The following is a 19,688-nucleotide window of genomic DNA, read 5'->3' as shown; positions in this document are numbered from 1 at the left end:
CAGCAAACCAAATCCGACAGTTTATTAAAAGGATTATACATCATAACCAAGTGAGATTTATCTGAGGAATGAGAGTGGTTGCACAATATTATGAATGTAATATAAGTTGAATTGTACACTTAAAAATGGTTATAATGCTAACTCTTATGTTATATATATTTAACCTCAATTTTTACAAAACTTTTTCTGCCATTAATTTACAATCATAGATGGAAAAATAAAAAAATAAAAAAATTTTTTACAAAACCAATATATATATACATATATATATGAAGAGGCGGGAAGGAAGCATGTAGTATCTGGAGTTCATGGGTGGCAAGAAGGAAAAGACAAACTATCAGCATGGAGGTGACCATTCAGTGGGGAGGGGCAGGAGCACCATATAGAGAAAACACAGGGCCTGGGCCACCTTGTCTGTGTTGTAAAATTAAATTAAATTTGACCTAAAGCTGCCTCCAAATGTAGCAAACTGTAACCTAACTTAATATGTAAACAAAATGTAACCTAACTTCAGAGTATATCTTTGTAGCAAATAGCTGACTCTCAGCCAAGAGTCTCAGCCAATCATGGCAGCTGAGCTTTCAGCCAATCACAGGCTGCAAACTGCTCAGACATGCCCAAATAAGGCAAATGCTGAGCTGTAACCAATCGGGCTGTTGCTGTAGGTAACTTCCTTTTTCTCTCTATAAATACTGTCTGCCCACCTTGCTGGGTGGAGCTCTCTGAACCTTCACTGGCGCAGAGTGCTGCCCAAGTCATGAATTGTTTCTTTGCTCAAATAAACTGCTACATTTAATTTGTCTAAAATTTTTCTTTTAACAGTGGTAAATGCTGCTCAGCTGCTACAACTGACATCCTTACCAGCAAGCCCGAGTCCTACAGGAGAGGTCACACTAATCACTGAACTCAATGGTGCTGGCTGGAAGTAAGCTCCTCCCCATGTGCTCCTCCTCTGCCCACCTCCTCTGGGTTGCTCCAGGCCCGCACTGTTGCTATTAATAGTCTCCTACTGTGCCTTGCCCCACCCTCTGCCCCTTCAACTCATCTTCCAGAATTTTGAAGGGATGAGCTTCCTAAAGCAAATCCAATCCTGCTACTACAGCTCACAAGCTTCCCTGCTGGTTTTGCTTTGGGGAAACAGCTGCCTCCTTGGCTTGGCAAAGGCACCATTTATAGACTGGTGCCAACACATTCCTCCAGCTGCATCTCACAACCCTTCCCTGCACAGACGCCAAACTCCATCTAGCTAGGCTGAGCTTCTCATCGTTCCCTGAATATGCTCTGCATATGTTGGAATGGTCTCCAGCCCATTCCCTTGGCAAACTTCTAAACAATCTTCCAGACCCATTACAAATGTCACCACTTACGATGGGTCTTCCTGACTCCTCCTCCTTCCTCCCACAGGAGGGTTATGCTGTGTCGTGCTCCCACACCATCTCTCGTAGACCATGGTGAGGGTCCCTGAGTTTCCCGCCATCAGAATATAGAGCCATTCTGTTTGAAATGTTAAAGGAAATGATGACCTCCAAGCCTGGAGGTCTTGGGGCCACCCAAGGAAGTGGCAACTAGGTCACAGATGTGTGGCCTTAACCATGTCCCTAGCTCCTCAGCTGTGCACTCCTCCAACCCTGCCCCGATGACTCTGAGGGAAGTGTCTGAGCTGGCAGCATCAGCTGAGACTGAGAAACAGAAAAGGCAAAAAAAAAAAAAAGTAGAAGGGCGGAGTGTGACCACTGTACCCCGAGAGCAGGAGGGGCAAGCAGGCCATGTGCAGACCGAGCACGCATCGCCTCAGCTGGCCACACCCCAAGCTTGGACTTTGGCTGACTTGGATGGGCAGGCCAGGCTGTGCCCAGCGAGCAGAGGTGCCTGGGCTTGCTCATTCAGCCATAGTCACAAGCCACCATGCCTGGGAGGACCTGGGAGCTGTGCCTGCTGCTTCTGCTGGGGCTGGGCTCCCAGGAAGCCCTACCCCCACCCTGTGAGAGGTAGGCGTGTGCGGAAGGCAGCTGGGGCTGGGGAGAATGCTGGGGTCTGGAAGGCTGGGGTGAGATCTCAAGCTCTGGGAGTCAGCCCTTAGGAGAGAGGGGGAAGGGAAGGAAAGGAAAGGAAAAAGCAGGGAAGAGAAGAAAATTAGGTTTCCTGTGTAGCAGGCTCTGTCCTGGGCACTAGACCTCCAGTCCTGGGGCAGATGGAGCTGCCTGAGGCCCATGCGTGGTCCAGGAGCCTGCTGCACAGAGCCCAGCCCCGCCTTCTCTTCCTCCAAGCTGCCCCTTCAACTGTGCGGGGTTGTGCTCAGGATTGTTCTGGCAAACTTTGTGCCTGAGTCCCCAGCCTGGGCTTGAGAGGGTCAGACCAGAGCACCAGAGCAGGGTTTAAGCCCTGACCCTGACACTCCCTCTGCGACCAGGGCAAGTCAAACCTCTTTCTTGAGCCTCAGTTTCCATCACCGGATGACAGAGATGAGGGAGCCAGTCCTGCCTCCTGCACTCACAGGACACTGTCCACTCTTCACTGCACGTGGGTGTGTGGAGCTCTCGCCACACCGGCTGCTTTACCGGCTCCTGCAAGAGCAGTAGTAACAGAAGACAAACAGTGATAGAAGCACAGTTGGACATAAAGTGAAGTCAGGGGCTCGCTGCCCGGGGTGAGCATAGGGTGTGTTAGAGAGAATGGAGGAAAATGTGTCTCTGAGGAGGTGATACTTGAGCAGAATTGCAGAAGGAGCAGATCTGAGAGAGGACAGTCTGGGCATGGAAACTCCAATGCTAAGAGGGCTCTTCAGGGATTGGGAAGCAGGCCTGTGTGATTGGACAGTGGGAACAGGTCCAGGGAAAGGGGGCTCCAGGCAACAGGCTCCAGGGCTTGGGCTCCAGCATTAGGAGTAGAGATGGAGACAAGTGGTTCAATAGGGGATGTATTTCAAAGGGTGAGTTGAGGGTGCCAATGGCCGACTATGGGACGTAAAGGGGAAAAACGTACCTGGGATAGTTGATAGGTTTTGTCCTGAGCAATTATAATGAGAATTGCTGAGAGGCCGTGTGATCAAGTGTTTTGTCAAGCATTAGGTTTTTGCCATATGTGTGGAAAGAGGACTGTGTTGGTGGTCCCTAAGACACCCTCAGGTCAATGATTCACTAGTAATCGCCGAACGATTATCGATTATCCCCATGGTACGGTTTGTTGCAGTGAAAGGAGACATACTAAAGCCATCAAAGGCGAAATCTTATAGGGAAGAGTCCCCCGGGAAAATGAGCTCAGTTTTCCAGTTTTTCTCTCCCAGTGGATTTATGGGGACAGCACTTAATTTTTTCAGCAACAACGTGTCACGACACATGTGAAGTGTTGCCAATCAAGGAAGTTCACTGAGTCTCAGTACCCAGGGTGTTTAGTGGGTCAGTCACAGACGTTCCAGGTCTCCAAAGGCCCCCACCATAAATCACATTTTTAGCATGAAATATCTGGCATGGCCCAAGCAAAAACTCATCAGGCTGTGTACTCCAGTAACTTAGAAGTTCATTTGTTTGTTTTTTGTGAGACAGAGTCTCGCTGTGTTGCCTGGGCTAGAGAGCCATGGCATCAGCCTAGCTCACAGCAACCTCAAACTCCTGGGCTCAAGGGATTCTCCTGCCTCAGCCTCCTGAGTAGCTGGGACTACAGGCATGCGCCACGTCACCTGGCTAATTTTTCTATTTTTAGTAGAGATGGGGTCTCACTCTTGCTCAGGCTGATTTTGAACTCCTGACCTCAAGCAATCCTCCCACCTCGGCCTCCCAGAGTGCCAGTAATTTAAAAGTTGTCTCTCAGGGTCAGTCAGGGCCAGAACTTTCTTTGAAACGTTCAGGATTTGAACATAGCAGACCTGCTGAGTCAACCCTTTGCTACATAAGCCACGTGTTATATAATGAAGAATTTTGTTTTTGTCTTGGGTTTCTGGAAGGTAATCGCTAAGCAGTCGGAATTTCCCCAGTGATAGATAGGAGTGTCATTTTTACTCACAGTGGGCCCTGACAGTTTATGCTAATGAGGTGACTTATGGTGGGCCCCTAGGGAAGTTGCCGGAACCCCTAAGTGTAGCCAGTTGGTCAGAAGTGGAGGTGGCCTGGGGACCCCTGAACTTGGGGCTGGCATCTGAAGTGAAGGCAGTCTTGCTGAAGACTGTGTTCTTAACCTGCGCATGGAATCTGCACACACCCCAGGTGATTAATGCCAGAATTAAACCGTAGTATTGTGGCTGAAGTCAGAAAATGTGTGATTTACTAGAATGATCCTGATTCTGAGAAGAGAAAGGACAAAAGGGCAGGGTATGGGGAACCTTGCATTTCTGGGTGGCTACAGAGTCACCCATGGTATGGAAGAGCAGTCATGTTGCAATCAGTTACCAGAGGTAAAAGTTACTAATAGAGTTTAGAAACTATGGATCCAAATTCTGAGGAGTTGACCCACTGCTGCATAAGGAAATGCAAAATAACAAGAAAGAAAGCACAGCCGGACTTGGTGGTTCATGCCCGTAATCCCAGCACTTTGGGAGGCTGAGGTGCAAGAATCACTTGAGGCCAGGAGTTTGAGGCCAGCCTGGACAACGTAGTAAGACCCTGTCTCTAAAAAAAATAAAAAGATAGCTGAGTGTGGTGGCACACACCTGTATTCCCAGCTACTCAAGAGGCTAAAGTGGGAGGATTGCTTGAGCTAAGGAGTTCTAGGTTGCATCGTGCCACTGCACTTCAGCCTGGGTGACAGAGCAAGACCCTTACCTCTTAAAAACAAAAAAGGAAATAAAAGTAAATATATAATCTCTATAAATTTTTCTCTATAATACCTAAAATGAAAATAAGCGATGGCAGCCAGGCGGGATGGCCCACGCCTGTAATCCTAGCACTCTGGGAGGCCGAGGAGGGCGGATTGCTCTAGGTCAGGAGTTCAAAACCAGCCTGAGCAAGAGCAAGACCCTGTTTCTACTATAAATAGAAAGAAATTAATTGGCCAAAGAATATATATAGACAAAATTATCCAGGCATGGTGACGCATGCCTGTAGTCCCAGCTACTTGGGAGGCTGAGGCAGTAGGATCGCTTGAGCCCAGGAGTTTGAGGTTGCTGTGAGCTAGGCTGACGCCATGGCACTCACTCTAGCCTGGACAACAAAGCGAGACTCTGTCTCAAAAAAAAAAAAAAGAAAGAAAGAAAGAAAAGATAAGAAGCGGTGGGCCAAGATTAGGTTCTGGTCAGTGGAACTACAGCCTCTTGTCTGTGACACAGTGGCCCCGGCACGTGGTGCTGGTGAAGCCCTAGCAGGTGCTATAATTTGATTTAGGGAATATAAAAATGCAAGAGTTGATCAGACTAATGTGAAAGTTTGGATGAAAAGTGAAACGTTTATTTACTTATTTATTTATTTTTGAGACAGAGTCTCACTTTGTTGCCCAGGCTAGAGTGAGTGCTGTGGCGTCAGCCTAGCTCACAGCAACCTCAAACTCCTGGGCTCAAGTGATCCTACTGCCTCAGCCTCCCAAGTAGCTGGGACTACAGGCATGCGCCACCGTGCCCGGCTAATTTTTTGTATATATATTTTTAGTTGGTCAATTAATTTCTTTCTATTTTTGGTAGAGATGGGGTCTTGCTCAGGCTGGTTTCGAACTCCTGACCTTGAGCAATCCGCCCGCCTCGGCCTCCCAAAGCGCTAGGATTACAGGCGTGAGCCACCACGCCCGGCTTACTTATTTATTTATTTTTAAGACAGAGTCTCACTCTAACCTGGGCTAGAGTGCCGTGGCGTCAGCCTAGCTCACAGCAACCTCAAATTCCTGGGCTCAAGCGATCCTCCTGCCTCAGCCTCCTGAGTGCTAGGACTACAGGCATGCGCCACCATGCCCGGCTAAATTTTTATAAATGTATTTTTAATCGGCCAATTAATTTCTTTCTATTTTCAGTAGAGACAGGGTTTCGCTCTTGCTCAGGTTGATAGTCTTGAACTCCTGAGCTCAAACGATCTGCCCACCTTGGCCTCCCAGAGTGCTAGGATTAAAAGTAAAATGTTTAAATAGGCTTTATGTGAAGTGGGTGTTTGTCCTTCACCTGAATGTTTTATGGAAATGGATATAATATCTGAGTAGGGAACAGTTCCCCCAGCTAGCACTGTGAAACCAAAACCTGTTGGTGTTGTCTGAATGGGGCCGCAGTTAGGAATGCCAGAGTTGATATGATTAAGGTGAAAGTTTGGATGAAAATTGGTACATTTGAGCAGGTTTTATGTGAAATGGTTGTATCTCCTTTTCCTGAAAGCATTATGGGAATTAATATTGTATCTGCCCGGGGAACGTTCCCACCGTCTAGGATTGTAAAACAGAAGGCATGTAAACCCACCCATCAAGCAATAGTGATTGGACATTCCAAATGGGACCCCATAAGATTGCCAAGTCTACACTCTGTGGAGTATAGACTGGGCCTTAGAGCAAAAGCCCTAGAGCACCTCCCAGCACCACCGTTGAGACTTTGGACTAGAGAATTTCCATCTGAGAGGTAATTATTAGCTTGCTATCAGATATTATTTGTAATTGCCCCTTTGACTGAAGGTCGTAAAATAATCTTGAAACCTGAAATACCTATAGGATCTTGGGCAATGTTGGAGGAATGCTCTCACAGGATGGGCAGTGCCCAGAAGAGTTCTATAATAAAGTGGAAATGGCTCGTGCAGGGACCTGCTACCGGGGGAATGCAGAGTTACTCAGTGTATTCAAGAGCAGGTCGACTCTTCTCCCCTAGCACTGACTTTGGAATCACCCAAGGAGCTGCCGGATTCTCCTGCCACTTGGGCAGTGCCCTATAAATTGCTCTCGATTGAGCAGCAAAGAGCTGTTTGGCTTTCGGGCGGCAGTTCCAAGGTGAACAAACAGCACACTGTTTGGAAGGCTGCCACTCTCATCGGAGAAGGCAAAAGCAAATCAGCTCTGCGGGCTGAACTGCATACTCTTTGCCACAGTACTTGTGTTTGTACTGACTCTTGGGAGCAGCCAATGGCCTGGCCATGCGGTCGGGCGGAAGAGCAATGGAAAGCTGGTCTATTAGAGCAATCCCCTCCTGGAGCACAGCCCTGTGGGAATCACGACAGGAATTTTAGGAGTGCATCAAAGCAGGACATGTCGATGCCCATCAGAGGAACCCCTTCCTGGATCAGATGGCAGTTGGGGCAGCAAGTGGGGATCCCTGTGTGCTCACCTGAGGTGGCTACCTGAGTCCATGAAACCAGTAGCCACTGGGGGCAGCAGCAATGAGAGATGAGCTGAGTCTAGACCTATTCCTCTTGTTCCCTCTGAGGCACAAAAGGCCCCCATTAGAACTTTTCTCCCTGCCAGTAAGAGAGACAGAGACTGCACAAGGCTACGGGGCAGACTGTCCTGCAGGGAAGGCCCTGCACACGGCTGGCGGGCTGGACCGATGCTGGCAGGCCTGGAGGCTACCCGTAGGTCCCGGCAGGACTAGATGCTGACTCCGGACTGGGCTTTGCATAGCCTGTGGCAGATGCAAATGCTGAAAATACTGTGAAATGGCCGGAACAAAGATACCACAACAATCTAGACCACTGAACTACATTTCTTCAGAACAAGGGACACGCTGTCATTTTCAAAGTAGTGGTTTGATCAGGAATTGGAATGGGCAGTTGACACATTTGCTGTCTAAAGAAGGGGGAGATAGGCTGGGTGCGGTGGCTCATGCCTATAATCCTAGTGCTCTGGGAGGCGGAGGTGGGCGGATCGCCCGAGGTCAGGAGTTGGAGACCAGCCTGAGCAAGAGCGAGACCCCGTCTCTACTATAAATAGAAAGAAATTAATTGGCCAACTAATATATCTAGAAAAAATTAGTCAGGCATGGTGGCGCATGCCTGTAGTCCCAGCTACTCGGGAGGCTGAGGCAGCAGGATTGCTTGAGCCCAGGAGTTTGAGGTTGCTGTGAGCGAGGCTGATGCCACGGCACTCACTCTGGCCTGGGCAACAAAGCGAGACTCTGTCTCAAACAAAAAAAAAAAAAAAAAAAGAAGGGGGAGAAAGAGGCAGGAAAGGCTAGTGACACGCCTTCACAGGTGTGTGCGCTCACATGCACCATGAGGGACTCGGGAGTGTCCCTGTCATATACATTCCTCTGCTTTTCTGGGAGAGCAGGGGAAGAGGGGTGGGGAGATGTTGGTATGACTATCCAGTTCTCCCCATGAAGGAAGATGATGATATGATTATATATTTTTTTTCTTCCCCACATCAACTAAACTTTCTTTTTCCTGCCTGATTCAGTGACCCGGTGAATCCCAGCAGTCCCAGTGGTCCCAGGACTGCAGCTACAAATGCAAGGGTCAGGATGATTCCTAAGCAAGAATATGTAACTATATCTTTCAACGTTTATGTGAGAATTCCTAAGGGCCCGATGGGGCAGGTCACACCTGCACCCACCTGGCTACGTTGGGGCTGACAGTGAACACAGCTGTATTGCCCACTGGCCGGCACAGCCCTCGAGTTCTGTCCTAGGTAGCCCTCCCCTGTGAGAATGGGAGTGCACTGGAGGCCAGGCACTTGCTAGACTAGCCTTGCTACCTGCAGTCTGGATAAGCACCGTAGCCAGACCTAATGACTGTCCTTTCCAAAGGTGGAAAAGTTGGGGTACAAATGGAGAGAAAGAAGAAGCTGGGGGCAAAGGAATGAATAAATGGATTAATAACAAATGCAACGAGAAAAATTCAATATCAGTGCTTTGAAAGAGGCTCAGAGAAAAAGATGAGTTTCCTCTTAGCTCAATTATACTTGACACTGAAAGGGTGAAGCCGTTTGTTGCCAAGACCACTCCTGTTTTGGAAACCGTCAAGATCAAAAGGGAACCTGCAAACCCCAGTGGCCTTGTCGTGGGAGACATTTTGTCATATGATCTGATGATGGACTGGACTGATTATTAATGGCAAAGGGACTCTAGTAATGGGCCAACATCTTTTGACTCTTATTTTTCAGGTTATATCTACCATAGTGCGATATGGTAAAACACTGGTGTTGTCGGTAAAATTATATTAATTTCGATGACATGTGTTTTGTGAAATTGAGTTAAAAGCCTCCCATCTCTACCTCCACACTAACTCCCCCAAATTTGGGGTATATTCGTGTTGATACTGTTTCTTTATCTGTTTAAAAACAAAAAGGCTATACCAAATGTAGATACTCAGGCAACTATGACTGTTTTGCTATAAGGCTGCAGTCCCCAACCTCCGACCCCCACCCCAGGCCGGGGCTTGTTAGGAACCGCCTGCACATCACCCCTGAGCTCCACCTCCCATCCCCCTCGCGCTCCAGAAAAATTGTCTTCCATGAAACTTAGGAAGGGGGGGTGCAGGAAAAAGGGGTGCTCAGAACAGGAGGGAAGCTTCATCTGTATTTACAGCCACTCTGCTCCCCATGGCTGGCATCACCGCCTGAGCTCCCCCTCCCCCTCTCCACCCCCACATTCCCACCACCCCTGTCTGTGGAAAAACTGTCTTCCATGAAACTGGTCCCTGCTGCCAAAAAGGTTGGGGACTGCTGCTATAAGGAACCTATACCTAAGCAGGGGTGGGGAACCTGCAGCATTCTGATTTCAAGATTGTTCTTTTTTAAGTAGCAAAGGAGGCAAGAAAAGCTTCCTCTTTCTCTGCTGCACTCCTTTTAATAAAAGAATTTGTTCTGTAAAATTTCGATTCGGTCAAAAGGACCTAGGGCCTGCACTTAAGGATCTAGAAAGCCACATGTGGCCTTAAGGCTGCAGGTTCCCCTCCACTGACAGGTGGCCTGTTCTTTGACCTGGGTCACTGGAAGGCAACATCTCAGCTCTGGGAATTTCCCAAATGATAGGTGTGTCTTTGATATTCAAGGCAGGGCTCTAGATAGCTTATGCTAATGAATGATTCAGGATAGGGGGAGGGGCAGACCATGCCGGAAAGACCAACCATGTGTTTAGGAGGTGGAGCTTTGAGCTTCAGGATATCAGCCTGACCTCCCAATCTCCAGGTAGGACGGTGGGGCTGGAGATTGGTTTCAATGACACGGCAGATGATTCGATCAATTGAGCCTGCATAAACCATGCACACCAAAAGTCAGTGGAACTTCCCAGTTGGTGAGCCGTGCATGTGCCGGGTGGGGGATGCATCCTGACTCCACAGGGAAAGGGAGCTCTGCATTCTGGACCCCCCAGACCTCACCTTATGTGTCTCCTCCTTTGGCTGATCCTGATTTGTATTCTTATGATAAAACTATAATTGTAAGTACAGCACTTTCCTGAGTTCTATGAGTCATTATAGCAAATTATCAAATGTGAGGGGGTGTGGGAACCCCCAAATCTGTAACCAGTTGGTCAGAAGTGTCAGTGGCCTGGGGACCCCCAAACTTGCAGCTGGTATCTGACGTAAGGGCAGTAGTTTTATCAGACCGAGCCCTTAAACCTGTGGAGTCTGCACTAACTCCTGGGGTGAGCGTGAGAACTGAATTGCAGTACATAGCCACCCCTGCGGCCCTTGGCCTGGGCCCAGCAAAACCATCATATTTGTCTGAGCATCTGCATTTAGTACAGCATTTACATAATATACGCAGTAATAGTATCGGTATGACTATGCCTAATATTTGGAGGAATTGATGAAGGCTAGGGAAAGATTTAAAGAAACTAATCTGGCCTATAAAGCCATTACATACATACTCATATTTCTGTACTAATTTGATTATTCATTTCCCTCCTTGATCTGCCGATATTTGTACCTTATGATAAACTTGTACAGAACTACTTAGCATAGAAATTAGCTAAAGTTCTTCCTCAGGCCAGTCATTTGTTATTGGTATTACATCCTGAGATCTCTCAATCTATTTAATCATCATTATCATATGACTTATTTATATAAGGTAGTTGAATCTTATCAACAATGCTAGGGTTACACCATTTCATACTGTAGTCCTAGCACTATTCATTACTGAGCAATCTCTAAGAATTACAGAGGCATTTCCTATGCCTTCCACATGGAAATGGAACCTGCCCATACACCAACTATTATTATGAACAGGCATCATTGCAAGTGGCCATGATTTGGTTATTTCTGGGTTCCAAGTGGGTTGGGGACAAAGCTAGTCACCCTGTCTCCTTTCTGTTGTGTGCCATTCTACGGCAGGGCCCATCTCCCTCTTATGGGGAGGACACGGGTGGTATTCAGAATAGTTTCTATCCTTGCTAAGTGTACTACAGGGTGTGTGTGTTCTTCTGACATTCTCGGGCAAGGGCGGCCATAGTGTGTCAGTGTATATTGCAAGTGCCCCATAAGTTTAGGGGCTATAAGATTCCTACAGGAATGCCACTTGAGCCTCAGCAGCTAGGACGAAGGCCATTGCCCCATGCCTACCTTGGCCTCGATCTGTATTAAAATAGTCAAGAGGCCCTTTCCCAGTGCTGGGTCCTGGCATTGTCCCAGCATCAGTTGTTGACTCAGCCTAACCCACGTCACCAAAGCTCGTCATCTTTCCAGGCTGACTCCCATGTCTTGCTCTCCTCCTGGAAGAGAAGTCCGGGTAACCTGCTTATTCTAGTTAATTCACTTTTGTCCTCTGAATGCTTCTCCTCATTAGAAGTACAGCTTGTTTAAGCATGGGGGAACTTTTCTCCCCTAAGGCCCCCTTTCTATCTCACGGGCCAGTGTTGTTTAACCCACCGTGTGTGTTGTTGCCATTGTGTATTAAAGGCCCAAGTGCAGTTAAGGTACCTGTTTTGACTCAAAATTGCTGGGTCCCCACAATTGGGCTAGGTGAGTGATCATCACACCTACCTATAATTTATTTTAAGAATGTCATGAGCCTCCCACAGCCTGTCTTGTCTCAGGAGGGGGCTATTCCCCAGGAGAATTTGGACCTACCCTGTGATGACGACTGCTTTTATCCCATAAGAAACCCATTCTTGGCCGGGCGCGGTGGCTCATGCCTATAATCCTGGCACTCTGGGAGGCTGAGGTGGGCAGATTGCTCAAGGTCAGGAATTCAAGACCAGCCTGAGCAAGAGCATGACGCTATATACTCTACTATAAATAGAAAGAAATTAATTGGCCAACTAATATATAGAGAAAAATTTAGCCAGGCATGGTGGCGCATGCCTGTAGTCCCAGCTACTCGGGAGACTGAGGCAGAAGAATTGCTTGAGCCCAGGAGTTTGAGGTCACTGTGAGCTAGGCTGACGCCATGGCACTCACTCTAGCCTGAGCAACAAAGCGAGACTCTGTCTCAAAAAAAAAAAAAGAAAAAAGAAACCCATTCTTTTCTATTCTGTTTAGTAGCTTTCCATCCACAAAAGCAAGGGTGGCCTGCACGTAGCACACTGTGACATGTTGGCCATGCTGCTGCTATATTTTATCTATTATAACCAGGGGCCTTTCTAAGCATTTGATTATCAAGGTTTACATTTCCTTGGTGATTAGTCTGCCAGGAGATGTAAACCACACACTCTAAAGACCCAGTAGGGAGTAGTTCCTGGAAATTCCTTCCCAAATGATACACTTTGTAGTGGATAGAACCTGAAAACTCAGGGTCAAAACACTGGCACTTGGCTAGAGTTCCATTCAGTGGTCAACAGTTGGTCCGCCTCATCGTCCCACCATGTGACCGAATCCCAGAGCAGTGCCACTCAGGTCTGCAGGCTGCCATGTGACCTTGTCAGGTCCCAAAAGCAGGAGTGGTCTTGGCAAATGTGTGGCTTCCCCCTTTCAGGCATCCGGTGTAATCGTGCTAAGAGACAATGTTTTCTTATTCTCTCTCCAGGCACGTATGTGATGTCGGATTTCCCTAACTGCATAACCCTTTTATTCATTCCTTTACCTTCAGCTACTATTTCTCCTCTCCATTTGTCTTTGATTTTTTTTTTTTTTTTTTTTTTTTTGAGACAGAGTCTTGCTCTCTCACCCAGGGCTAGAGTTTGGTGGCACCAGCCTAGCTCACAGCAACCTCAAGGGATCAAACAATCCTCCTGCCTCGGCCTCCTGAGTAGTTGGGACTACAGGCAAATCCCACGATGCCCAGCTAATTTTTCTATATTTAGTAGAGACAGGATCTTGTTCTTTTTTTTTTTTGAGACAGAGTCTCACCTTGTTGCCCAGGCTAGAGTGAGTGCCATAGCGTCAGCCTAGCTCACAGCAACCTCAATCTCTGGGGCTCAGCGATCCTCCTGCCTCAGCCTCCCGAGTAGCTGGGACTACAGGCATGCGCCACCATGCCCGGCTATAGGATCTTGTTCTTGATCAGGCTGGTCTTGAACTCCTGAGCTCAAGGGATCCTCCCGCCTTGGCCTCCCATAGTTTTAGAATTACAGGCGTGAGCCACTGAGCCCAGCCCAGAGTAGTGGTTTGATAGAGAATTGTAACAGGCAATTTTTCACTGCCTGTCTACTAGGCCATTGGCCACTGCCCATGAGTCAGTAAAAACCCAAACATAGGGGCTTTTATCATTCAGTTCTTCCATCACTGCAAAAAAACACATGCAATTTAGTTCACCAAGCTGATTTGTTCTTACCTTCTTCAGAGATTTTCCATCAGTCAGTCAGTCAGAGTGCCACGGCCTTCCTAAGAAGAGTCTGTCTGTCTACCCGTAAACCATGTAGCTTTTTTCCGCCAGTCGAGAGCTCTTCTAGGGCCTCTCCTGAGTGGCATCAGCTCCTTGGGTGCTTCTGACGTTGGCCCTAGGGGATAGAGGCTCTCTGTGCATGGGTACCACGTGCACCTCCTTGAGGTCCCGGAGCAGCATGTGCCTGAACGCTCCATTTCTCTTTTATTGAGGAACTCTTCTGAGCGCCGCCCTCTTCATCAGTGTTCCTCTGACATTACCCAAGACACTATGGGCATTTCAGGTTTCAGGATTACTTTGTGTCCTGTGGCCACGTTACTTTGAACAAACACCCAAGAGCAAGCTAGTAATTGTCTCTCATGGGGCATCCATCATGTGCTGTGCCTGGAAATGTTCTGGTCCACGATCTCAGCCGTCGCCACCAGGTGCACCTCACTGGCTTTTGCCATGAGCCCTTCTGATGGAGTTTACACCGGTGGGCCTACTGTGCAGAGAATTGGCTCACAGCAGCACCCCAGCTTCTACCATGTCACTGACTAAAGTGCCAACCTCCTCTTGCCCGCCAGCTATTCTACAGCATGTCACGTTAGCAGCCAGTGCGGGCTCAGGCAACTGCGTTGGTCCTTTACTGTACGAAGACCCTGCTTGTTCTCTCGGCCCTGGATGTCACTCTCACCCACGAACCCTTACCACAAACACACACAGTCGCACCATACATGCACACGCATGCACACACATGACCCTGTCCAGTTCCAGGTACCATGCCCTGACCAGTCTGCCCCAGACTCTCGCACTCTTTTCTGCCCTAATGGGGTGGTAGCGGTGGCCTGACCGGCTCCCATCCCTGTCCCTGCAGCCAGATTTACTGCCACGGGGAGCTCCTGCACCAAGTTCAGATGGCCAAGCTCTACCAGGATGACAAGCACTTTGTGGACATGCCACTGTCCACAACCCCAGGTGAGGCACCTGTGGACTCACCTTCTCCTGAACCTTCTCCCAAAAGAAGCCAGGGGGCAAGACCAGGCAGAGAGGCCCCTCTGATCAGGCCCCCCCCCGCCCCCCCGCTCTCCCCTCCCTGCTGCCTGCTCTCCAGACAGAGTCCTGCAGAGCTTTGACGAACTGTCCAAGGCCCACAACCACAGCATCCCCACGCAGCAGCTGCAGGTGTTCCTTGCAGAATACTTCCAGGACGTGGGGCAGGAGCTGCAGGCCTGGACCCCTGAGGACTGGAAAGACAGGTATGACTCTGGGCAGGGAACAGGAGAGGGTCCTTCCAACAGGGCTGCCTCCTTGAACCCTGTGGGCCCTTTTCCAGCCCCCAGTTCCTGCAGAAGATCTCAGACGCCAAGCTGCGGGCCTGGGCAGGGCAGCTGCACCAACTCTGGAAGAAGCTGGGGAAGAAGGTATCGGTGTCTTGGGCCACCCAGGGCCTGGCAGAGGGGTCTGGGGCTGGGACAGAGGTATGCCCACAGTGTTCCCAGAACACAGATGGGGGCTCCTTTCCTGAGAACACAGTCCCCCACTCCCTGAAGCCCCAAATGGAAGCCCTCTAGAAAGAATTTCTGGAATACTTCTAACTCCTCACCTCCTCCAGGAAGGCTCCCCAGCCTCCCCCAGGCAAACCTCACCTGTCCCACTGCCTCCCAACACTGCTCTTGCATTACCTGCTAAATGTTCACATACCTGCTGGGCTTTTTCCCTTCCCTAAGCTCCTGGGCCAGGCCTCTGTCTCAGGAACAAAAAGTGCTACGTGCATGTGGCCAAGCATGTGCTCAGCGCAGTCCCGAGCTGCTTTCTCTCCTCTCTCTGAGGCTCTGCGAGGGCAGGGCGGAGGTTGCCCGAGGCCACACAGGACCACCCACGCTCTCTCCTCCCGCTCAGCCCTGGGCCCGGCACTCACTGGCACAAGCGCTGCTCAGGGCTCCTCGCCCACCCTCGGGGCACCCGTGGAACAAACCTGAGCCCCCGTTCTCGGCTCTCTCAAAATGCCTGAGCCAGGCTTGCCTTTCCCCACCACCAAAACACACATACAGAAGTATTAGTGGGAATAGCTGGGCGCTGTGGGGCACACCTGTAGTCCCAGCTACCAGGAGTCTGAGGCAGGAGGGTCGCTTGAGTGTTCAGGGCTTCTACACACCATCAGGTTGAGCTGGGACTCCGGAGGCTGGCACGTGGGGGGTGAGGACACCACGGCTCCCAGCGCTGGCCCTCGACCACGTGGCTGAGCAGCAGCAGAGCCGGAGCTCAAGCCCGGCTCCGAAGCCCGTGGCTGCCAGGGCCTCCAACCCCAGACTCCTGCAGCCTCCACTTCAATGAGGATTCTAGGCTCCCGTGGCTCTCCTCTCTTTCCTGACTCCAGATGAAGCCAGAGGTTCTCAGCCACCCTGAGCAGTTCTCACTGATCTACTCGGCCCACCCCTTCATCGTGCCTGGCGGGCGCTTTCTCGAGTTCTACTACTGGTGAGAGGCCAGGGGGCTGCAGGGGCCAGCAGTGGTGGGGAACCCCGGGCCAGGAGGGTACACAGTGCCGATGGAGGCAGTGGGGTGATGGCTGAGCCGCCCCTTCCCCCAGGGACTCCTACTGGGTGATGGAAGGTCTGCTCCTCTCTGAGATGGCCCAAACGGTGAAGGGCATGCTGCAGAACTTCCTGGACCTGGTGAAAACGTGAGAGGGGGCTGGGCACTCCAGCCCGGGGGTGGCGGAGAAACAGGTGTGCCTTGGGCCTGGAACTGGGTTTGTCTTGGCGCCAGTCACTGGGCAGAGGGCATCTCAGCAGGCCTCCCTCTCGGCAGCTATGGGCACATCCCCAATGGCGGGCGTGTGTACTACCTGCAGCGGAGCCAGCCCCCACTCCTGACCCTCATGATGGACCGCTACCTGAGTCACACCAATGACATCGCCTTCCTGCAGTGGGTACCCCGCCTGCCCTGCAGGCCCACCCCATCCCTCAGACCTCCCAGGGCCGGGGCGGGGGTGGTGTGCCTGGGCTGACGTGCTGCCTGGCCCCACCCCAGGGAGAACATTGAGACCCTAGCTTTGGAATTGGACTTCTGGACTAAGAACAGGAGCGTCTCTGTCAGCTTGGGGGAAAACACCTATGTCCTGAATCGCTATTATGTCCCTTACGGGGGACCCAGGTGAGAAACTGCCCAGCCCACCCTTCAATCTCTTATCCACTCACTCTGGTTTGAGCATCACAACACCCTCAGGCAGAAGACGGTGACTTAGCTTGGTCTCTGGGACAACTGCGGGCTGAGGGGCCCTGGGGGCAGCTGGGTCAAAATGGCTCAGCCTCCTGGTTGGGCACAGGGGGCTTAGAGCCTGCTAGTAACAGGCTGCCCCCTCTGCTCTTTGCTAGGCCGGAGTCCTACAGCAAAGATGTAGAGCTGGCAGACACCTTGCCGGAGGGTGAGCAGCAGCAGGGTGGGAGGGCTGGGGGCAGGGTGGCTGGGCGTCTGCGCTGTGTCGGGCCTAGTCCCCCATCTGGGGCTGCCTCAACCTGCAGCCAGGACTGCCTGGGCTCCCTGCTCTGTCCTCACAGGTGACCGGGAGACTCTGTGGGCCGAGCTCAAGGCTGGGGCCGAGTCTGGCTGGGACTTCTCTTCACGCTGGCTCACTGGGGACCCAAACCCCAACTTGCTCAGCAGCATCCGAACAAGCAAACTGGTGCCTGTTGACCTGAATGCCTTCCTGTGCCAAGCAGAGGAGCTGATGAGCAGCTTCTACGCCAGACTGGGTAAGCACCAGCGGGGAACAGTGCTGTTGAGATTGGGCTCCTGCCTGAGCCTTAGCAACAGAACTGGAAGGAGAACCCTGGGAGGAAGGGCCTTCCGCTGCCCAGCCTGCTCTGGGTACCAGCAGACAGGACAAGTGGAGCCCACCCTAATCTTCCCACTCCTCCTCCTTCTTACTGTGAAGGCCTCTAGGCCTGCGACGGGACCTGAGTCCACACATCCCCAATCCCTGCACTCCGTCTCCCTCAGACAGCTGCCCCCTGACCCTCAGAGCTAGGGGACTCTGCACAGCCAGTGCCCTCGGGAGGGTGGACCTGGGACAGGCCAGTGCAGGCCCAACTGCTCAGGGAATTCTAAGACCTAGAGGCCTGAAATGTGGGGGGCTCCAGGGAGGCCTGTGTCCTTGGTCCTCAGGATGTCTCAGCCCTCCCAGAGGAACACAGAGAAGGCCAAAGTAGGGTGATGAAAGGTATAGGGCCCGGAGATGGGGCTCTGGCTGCTCAGCCTAAAGCAGCACTGCCCCAGGGAATGACGCCCAGGCCGAGAAGTACAGAACCTTGCGGGAACAGCGCTTGGCCACCCTGAGGGCCGTCCTGTGGGATGAGGAGAGTGGGGCCTGGTTCGACTACGACCTTGACACCGGGAAGAAGAACAAAGAGTTTTACCCATCCAACCTCACTCCGCTCTGGGCCGGCTGCTTCTCTGACCCTGGTGTCGCAGACAAGGCCCTGAAATACCTGGAGGTGAGGACACAGCAGGTGTCTGTCCCACTGGGGCAGGACTGGCCCCCCTGACTCTGAGCAGGACCTGGCAGGGGCCAGCCACTCCCTCCTGCTGTGCCCTCCTCTTAGCTGCGGGTCCCGCTGGAGCCACCAGGGGGAAGCTGTGAGCCAAGGAGACAAAGGCCAGGAAGAGGACAGCTGGCTTCCCACAGGGCCCAGCATCCTGGCTCCCCATCCTGCCCCCACCCACAGTCACAGTGTCTGGAACCTTCTAGGACAGCCACATCCTGACCTACCAGCATGGGATCCCAACCTCTCTCCAGAAGACAGGCCAGCAGTGGGACTTCCCCAACGCCTGGGCCCCCCTGCAGGACGTGGTCATCAGAGGTAGGGAGGCAGGCATGGCGCAGCCCAGGGCCTCCCCCAGCATGTAGAGGGTCGGCCTCCCTGGGCCTGGGCACGTGAGAACAAAGGACCCGGGGCCCCTGTCCTTCCTCCCACTCTGCTCTCCCAGCCCCCACTCAGCAAACCTTTGTGTCCAGCCCGCCCGGCCAGTGGAATCAGCCCTCTGTTCCCCCTCCAAACCCCAGCCCTAGATGAAGGGTGGCCTGGCCCATGGTTCCAGGAGGAGGTCCTGGGCCCAGGCCCCTTTCCCCTTGGGGAGAGTGAGGCCCGGCCTCTGCTCTCCCTGGGACGGGGGCTCTGGAGAGTCAGGGTGCTGCCTGGGGTGGGGTCTAGGCCTGGCCAAGTCACCTTCACCTCGAGCCCAGGAAGTGGCTTTCCAGCTGGCCCAGAATTGGATCCGAACCAACTTTGATGTCTACTCCCAGAAGTCAGCCATGTATGAGAAGGTGAGCTGCCCTGAGCTGTGCCAGAGTCCCACCAGGGCCCCCTCCCCTCGGGGAGTTGAGGGGGGAGGGGTCAGGCTCTGCATGCCCAGGCCAGGGCCAGCTCAGCAGGGACAGTGGCGGCGCCCAGTGGCCGTCCCTGGGCACTGCAGGGACCAAGCTGCAGAGCAGAGTGGCTTCTCCCCAGGGGCTCCCATTGTTGCCTTGGGGTTGGGGTCATGGGGTTGCAGGCAGTGCCTGACCTACAGCCTGTCCTCTTGTCCCCAGTATGACATCAGCAATGGTGGACAGCCCGGTGGTGGAGGGGAGTATGACGTTCAGGTGAGCAGGCCACGGTGAGCTGGCTAACAGCTTACAGGGAACCCCTAGGCTCTGCTGTCCCCCAAGACAGACCTGGGCCCCCCAGGCCTCAGTGTGCTGGCCTGTATGTGGGCCCATGGGAGGCGCTGAGGGGTGCTCCCTCGTACCCCTGGGACTAGGCCGGACCAGAGCCCCTGGGTAGAGATCCCACATCCCCAAAGGGCTTGGGGCCTCCCAGGGACCGGGCCCCACTGGCCGTGCCTGTCTCCAGGAGGGGTTTGGCTGGACCAATGGAGTGGTCCTGATGCTCCTGGACCGCTATGGTGACCGCCTGACCTCGGGAGCCCAGCTGGCTTTCCTGGAGCCCCACTGCCTGCTGGCTGCCCTTCTGCTAAACTTCCTGCTCAGCCTGCTGCCACGGTGACAGCCCCACCACCCTGTCTGCCCTCCCCACACGTGGCCCCAGCTCCGGCCCCATTAAACCTCTGCGCCACTGCCT

At 52.0% G+C, this 19,688-nt stretch overlaps 1 protein-coding gene across 1 annotated transcript; it reads left to right on the top strand.

Moving 5' to 3' along the window:
• The first annotated feature begins 1,789 nt into the window (after window positions 1-1,789).
• TREH (trehalase) lies at window positions 1,790-19,685 on the top strand. The gene is made up of 15 exons (XM_012773605.3): window positions 1,790-1,988; window positions 14,441-14,541; window positions 14,678-14,822; window positions 14,900-14,987; window positions 15,944-16,044; window positions 16,157-16,249; window positions 16,378-16,494; window positions 16,600-16,722; window positions 16,944-16,993; window positions 17,127-17,321; window positions 17,845-18,062; window positions 18,317-18,428; window positions 18,780-18,892; window positions 19,157-19,210; window positions 19,461-19,685. The coding sequence occupies exons 1-15, from the start codon at window positions 1,906-1,908 to the stop codon at window positions 19,611-19,613; spliced, it is 1,746 nt and encodes a 581-aa protein (XP_012629059.2). The 5' UTR covers window positions 1,790-1,905; the 3' UTR covers window positions 19,614-19,685.
• The last annotated feature ends 3 nt before the right edge of the window (window positions 19,686-19,688 follow it).

This window comes from Microcebus murinus, chromosome 4, assembly GCF_040939455.1.
Source record: "Microcebus murinus isolate Inina chromosome 4, M.murinus_Inina_mat1.0, whole genome shotgun sequence".
Lineage (NCBI taxonomy): Eukaryota > Metazoa > Chordata > Mammalia > Primates > Cheirogaleidae > Microcebus > Microcebus murinus.
The sequence above is the reverse complement of the archived record's forward strand: the minus strand, read 5'-3'. Positions and strand labels throughout refer to the sequence as shown.

Coding starts and splice junctions, on each gene's coding strand:
- TREH (XM_012773605.3), top strand. CDS start 1,906: ATGCCTGGGAGGACCTGGGAGCTGTGCCTGCTGCTTCTGCTGGGGCTG. Junction 16,723..16,943: donor GTCCCTTACGGGGGACCCAG/GTGAGAAACTGC, acceptor GCTCTTTGCTAG/GCCGGAGTCCTACAGCAAAG. Junction 18,063..18,316: donor AGGCCCTGAAATACCTGGAG/GTGAGGACACAG, acceptor GGAACCTTCTAG/GACAGCCACATCCTGACCTA.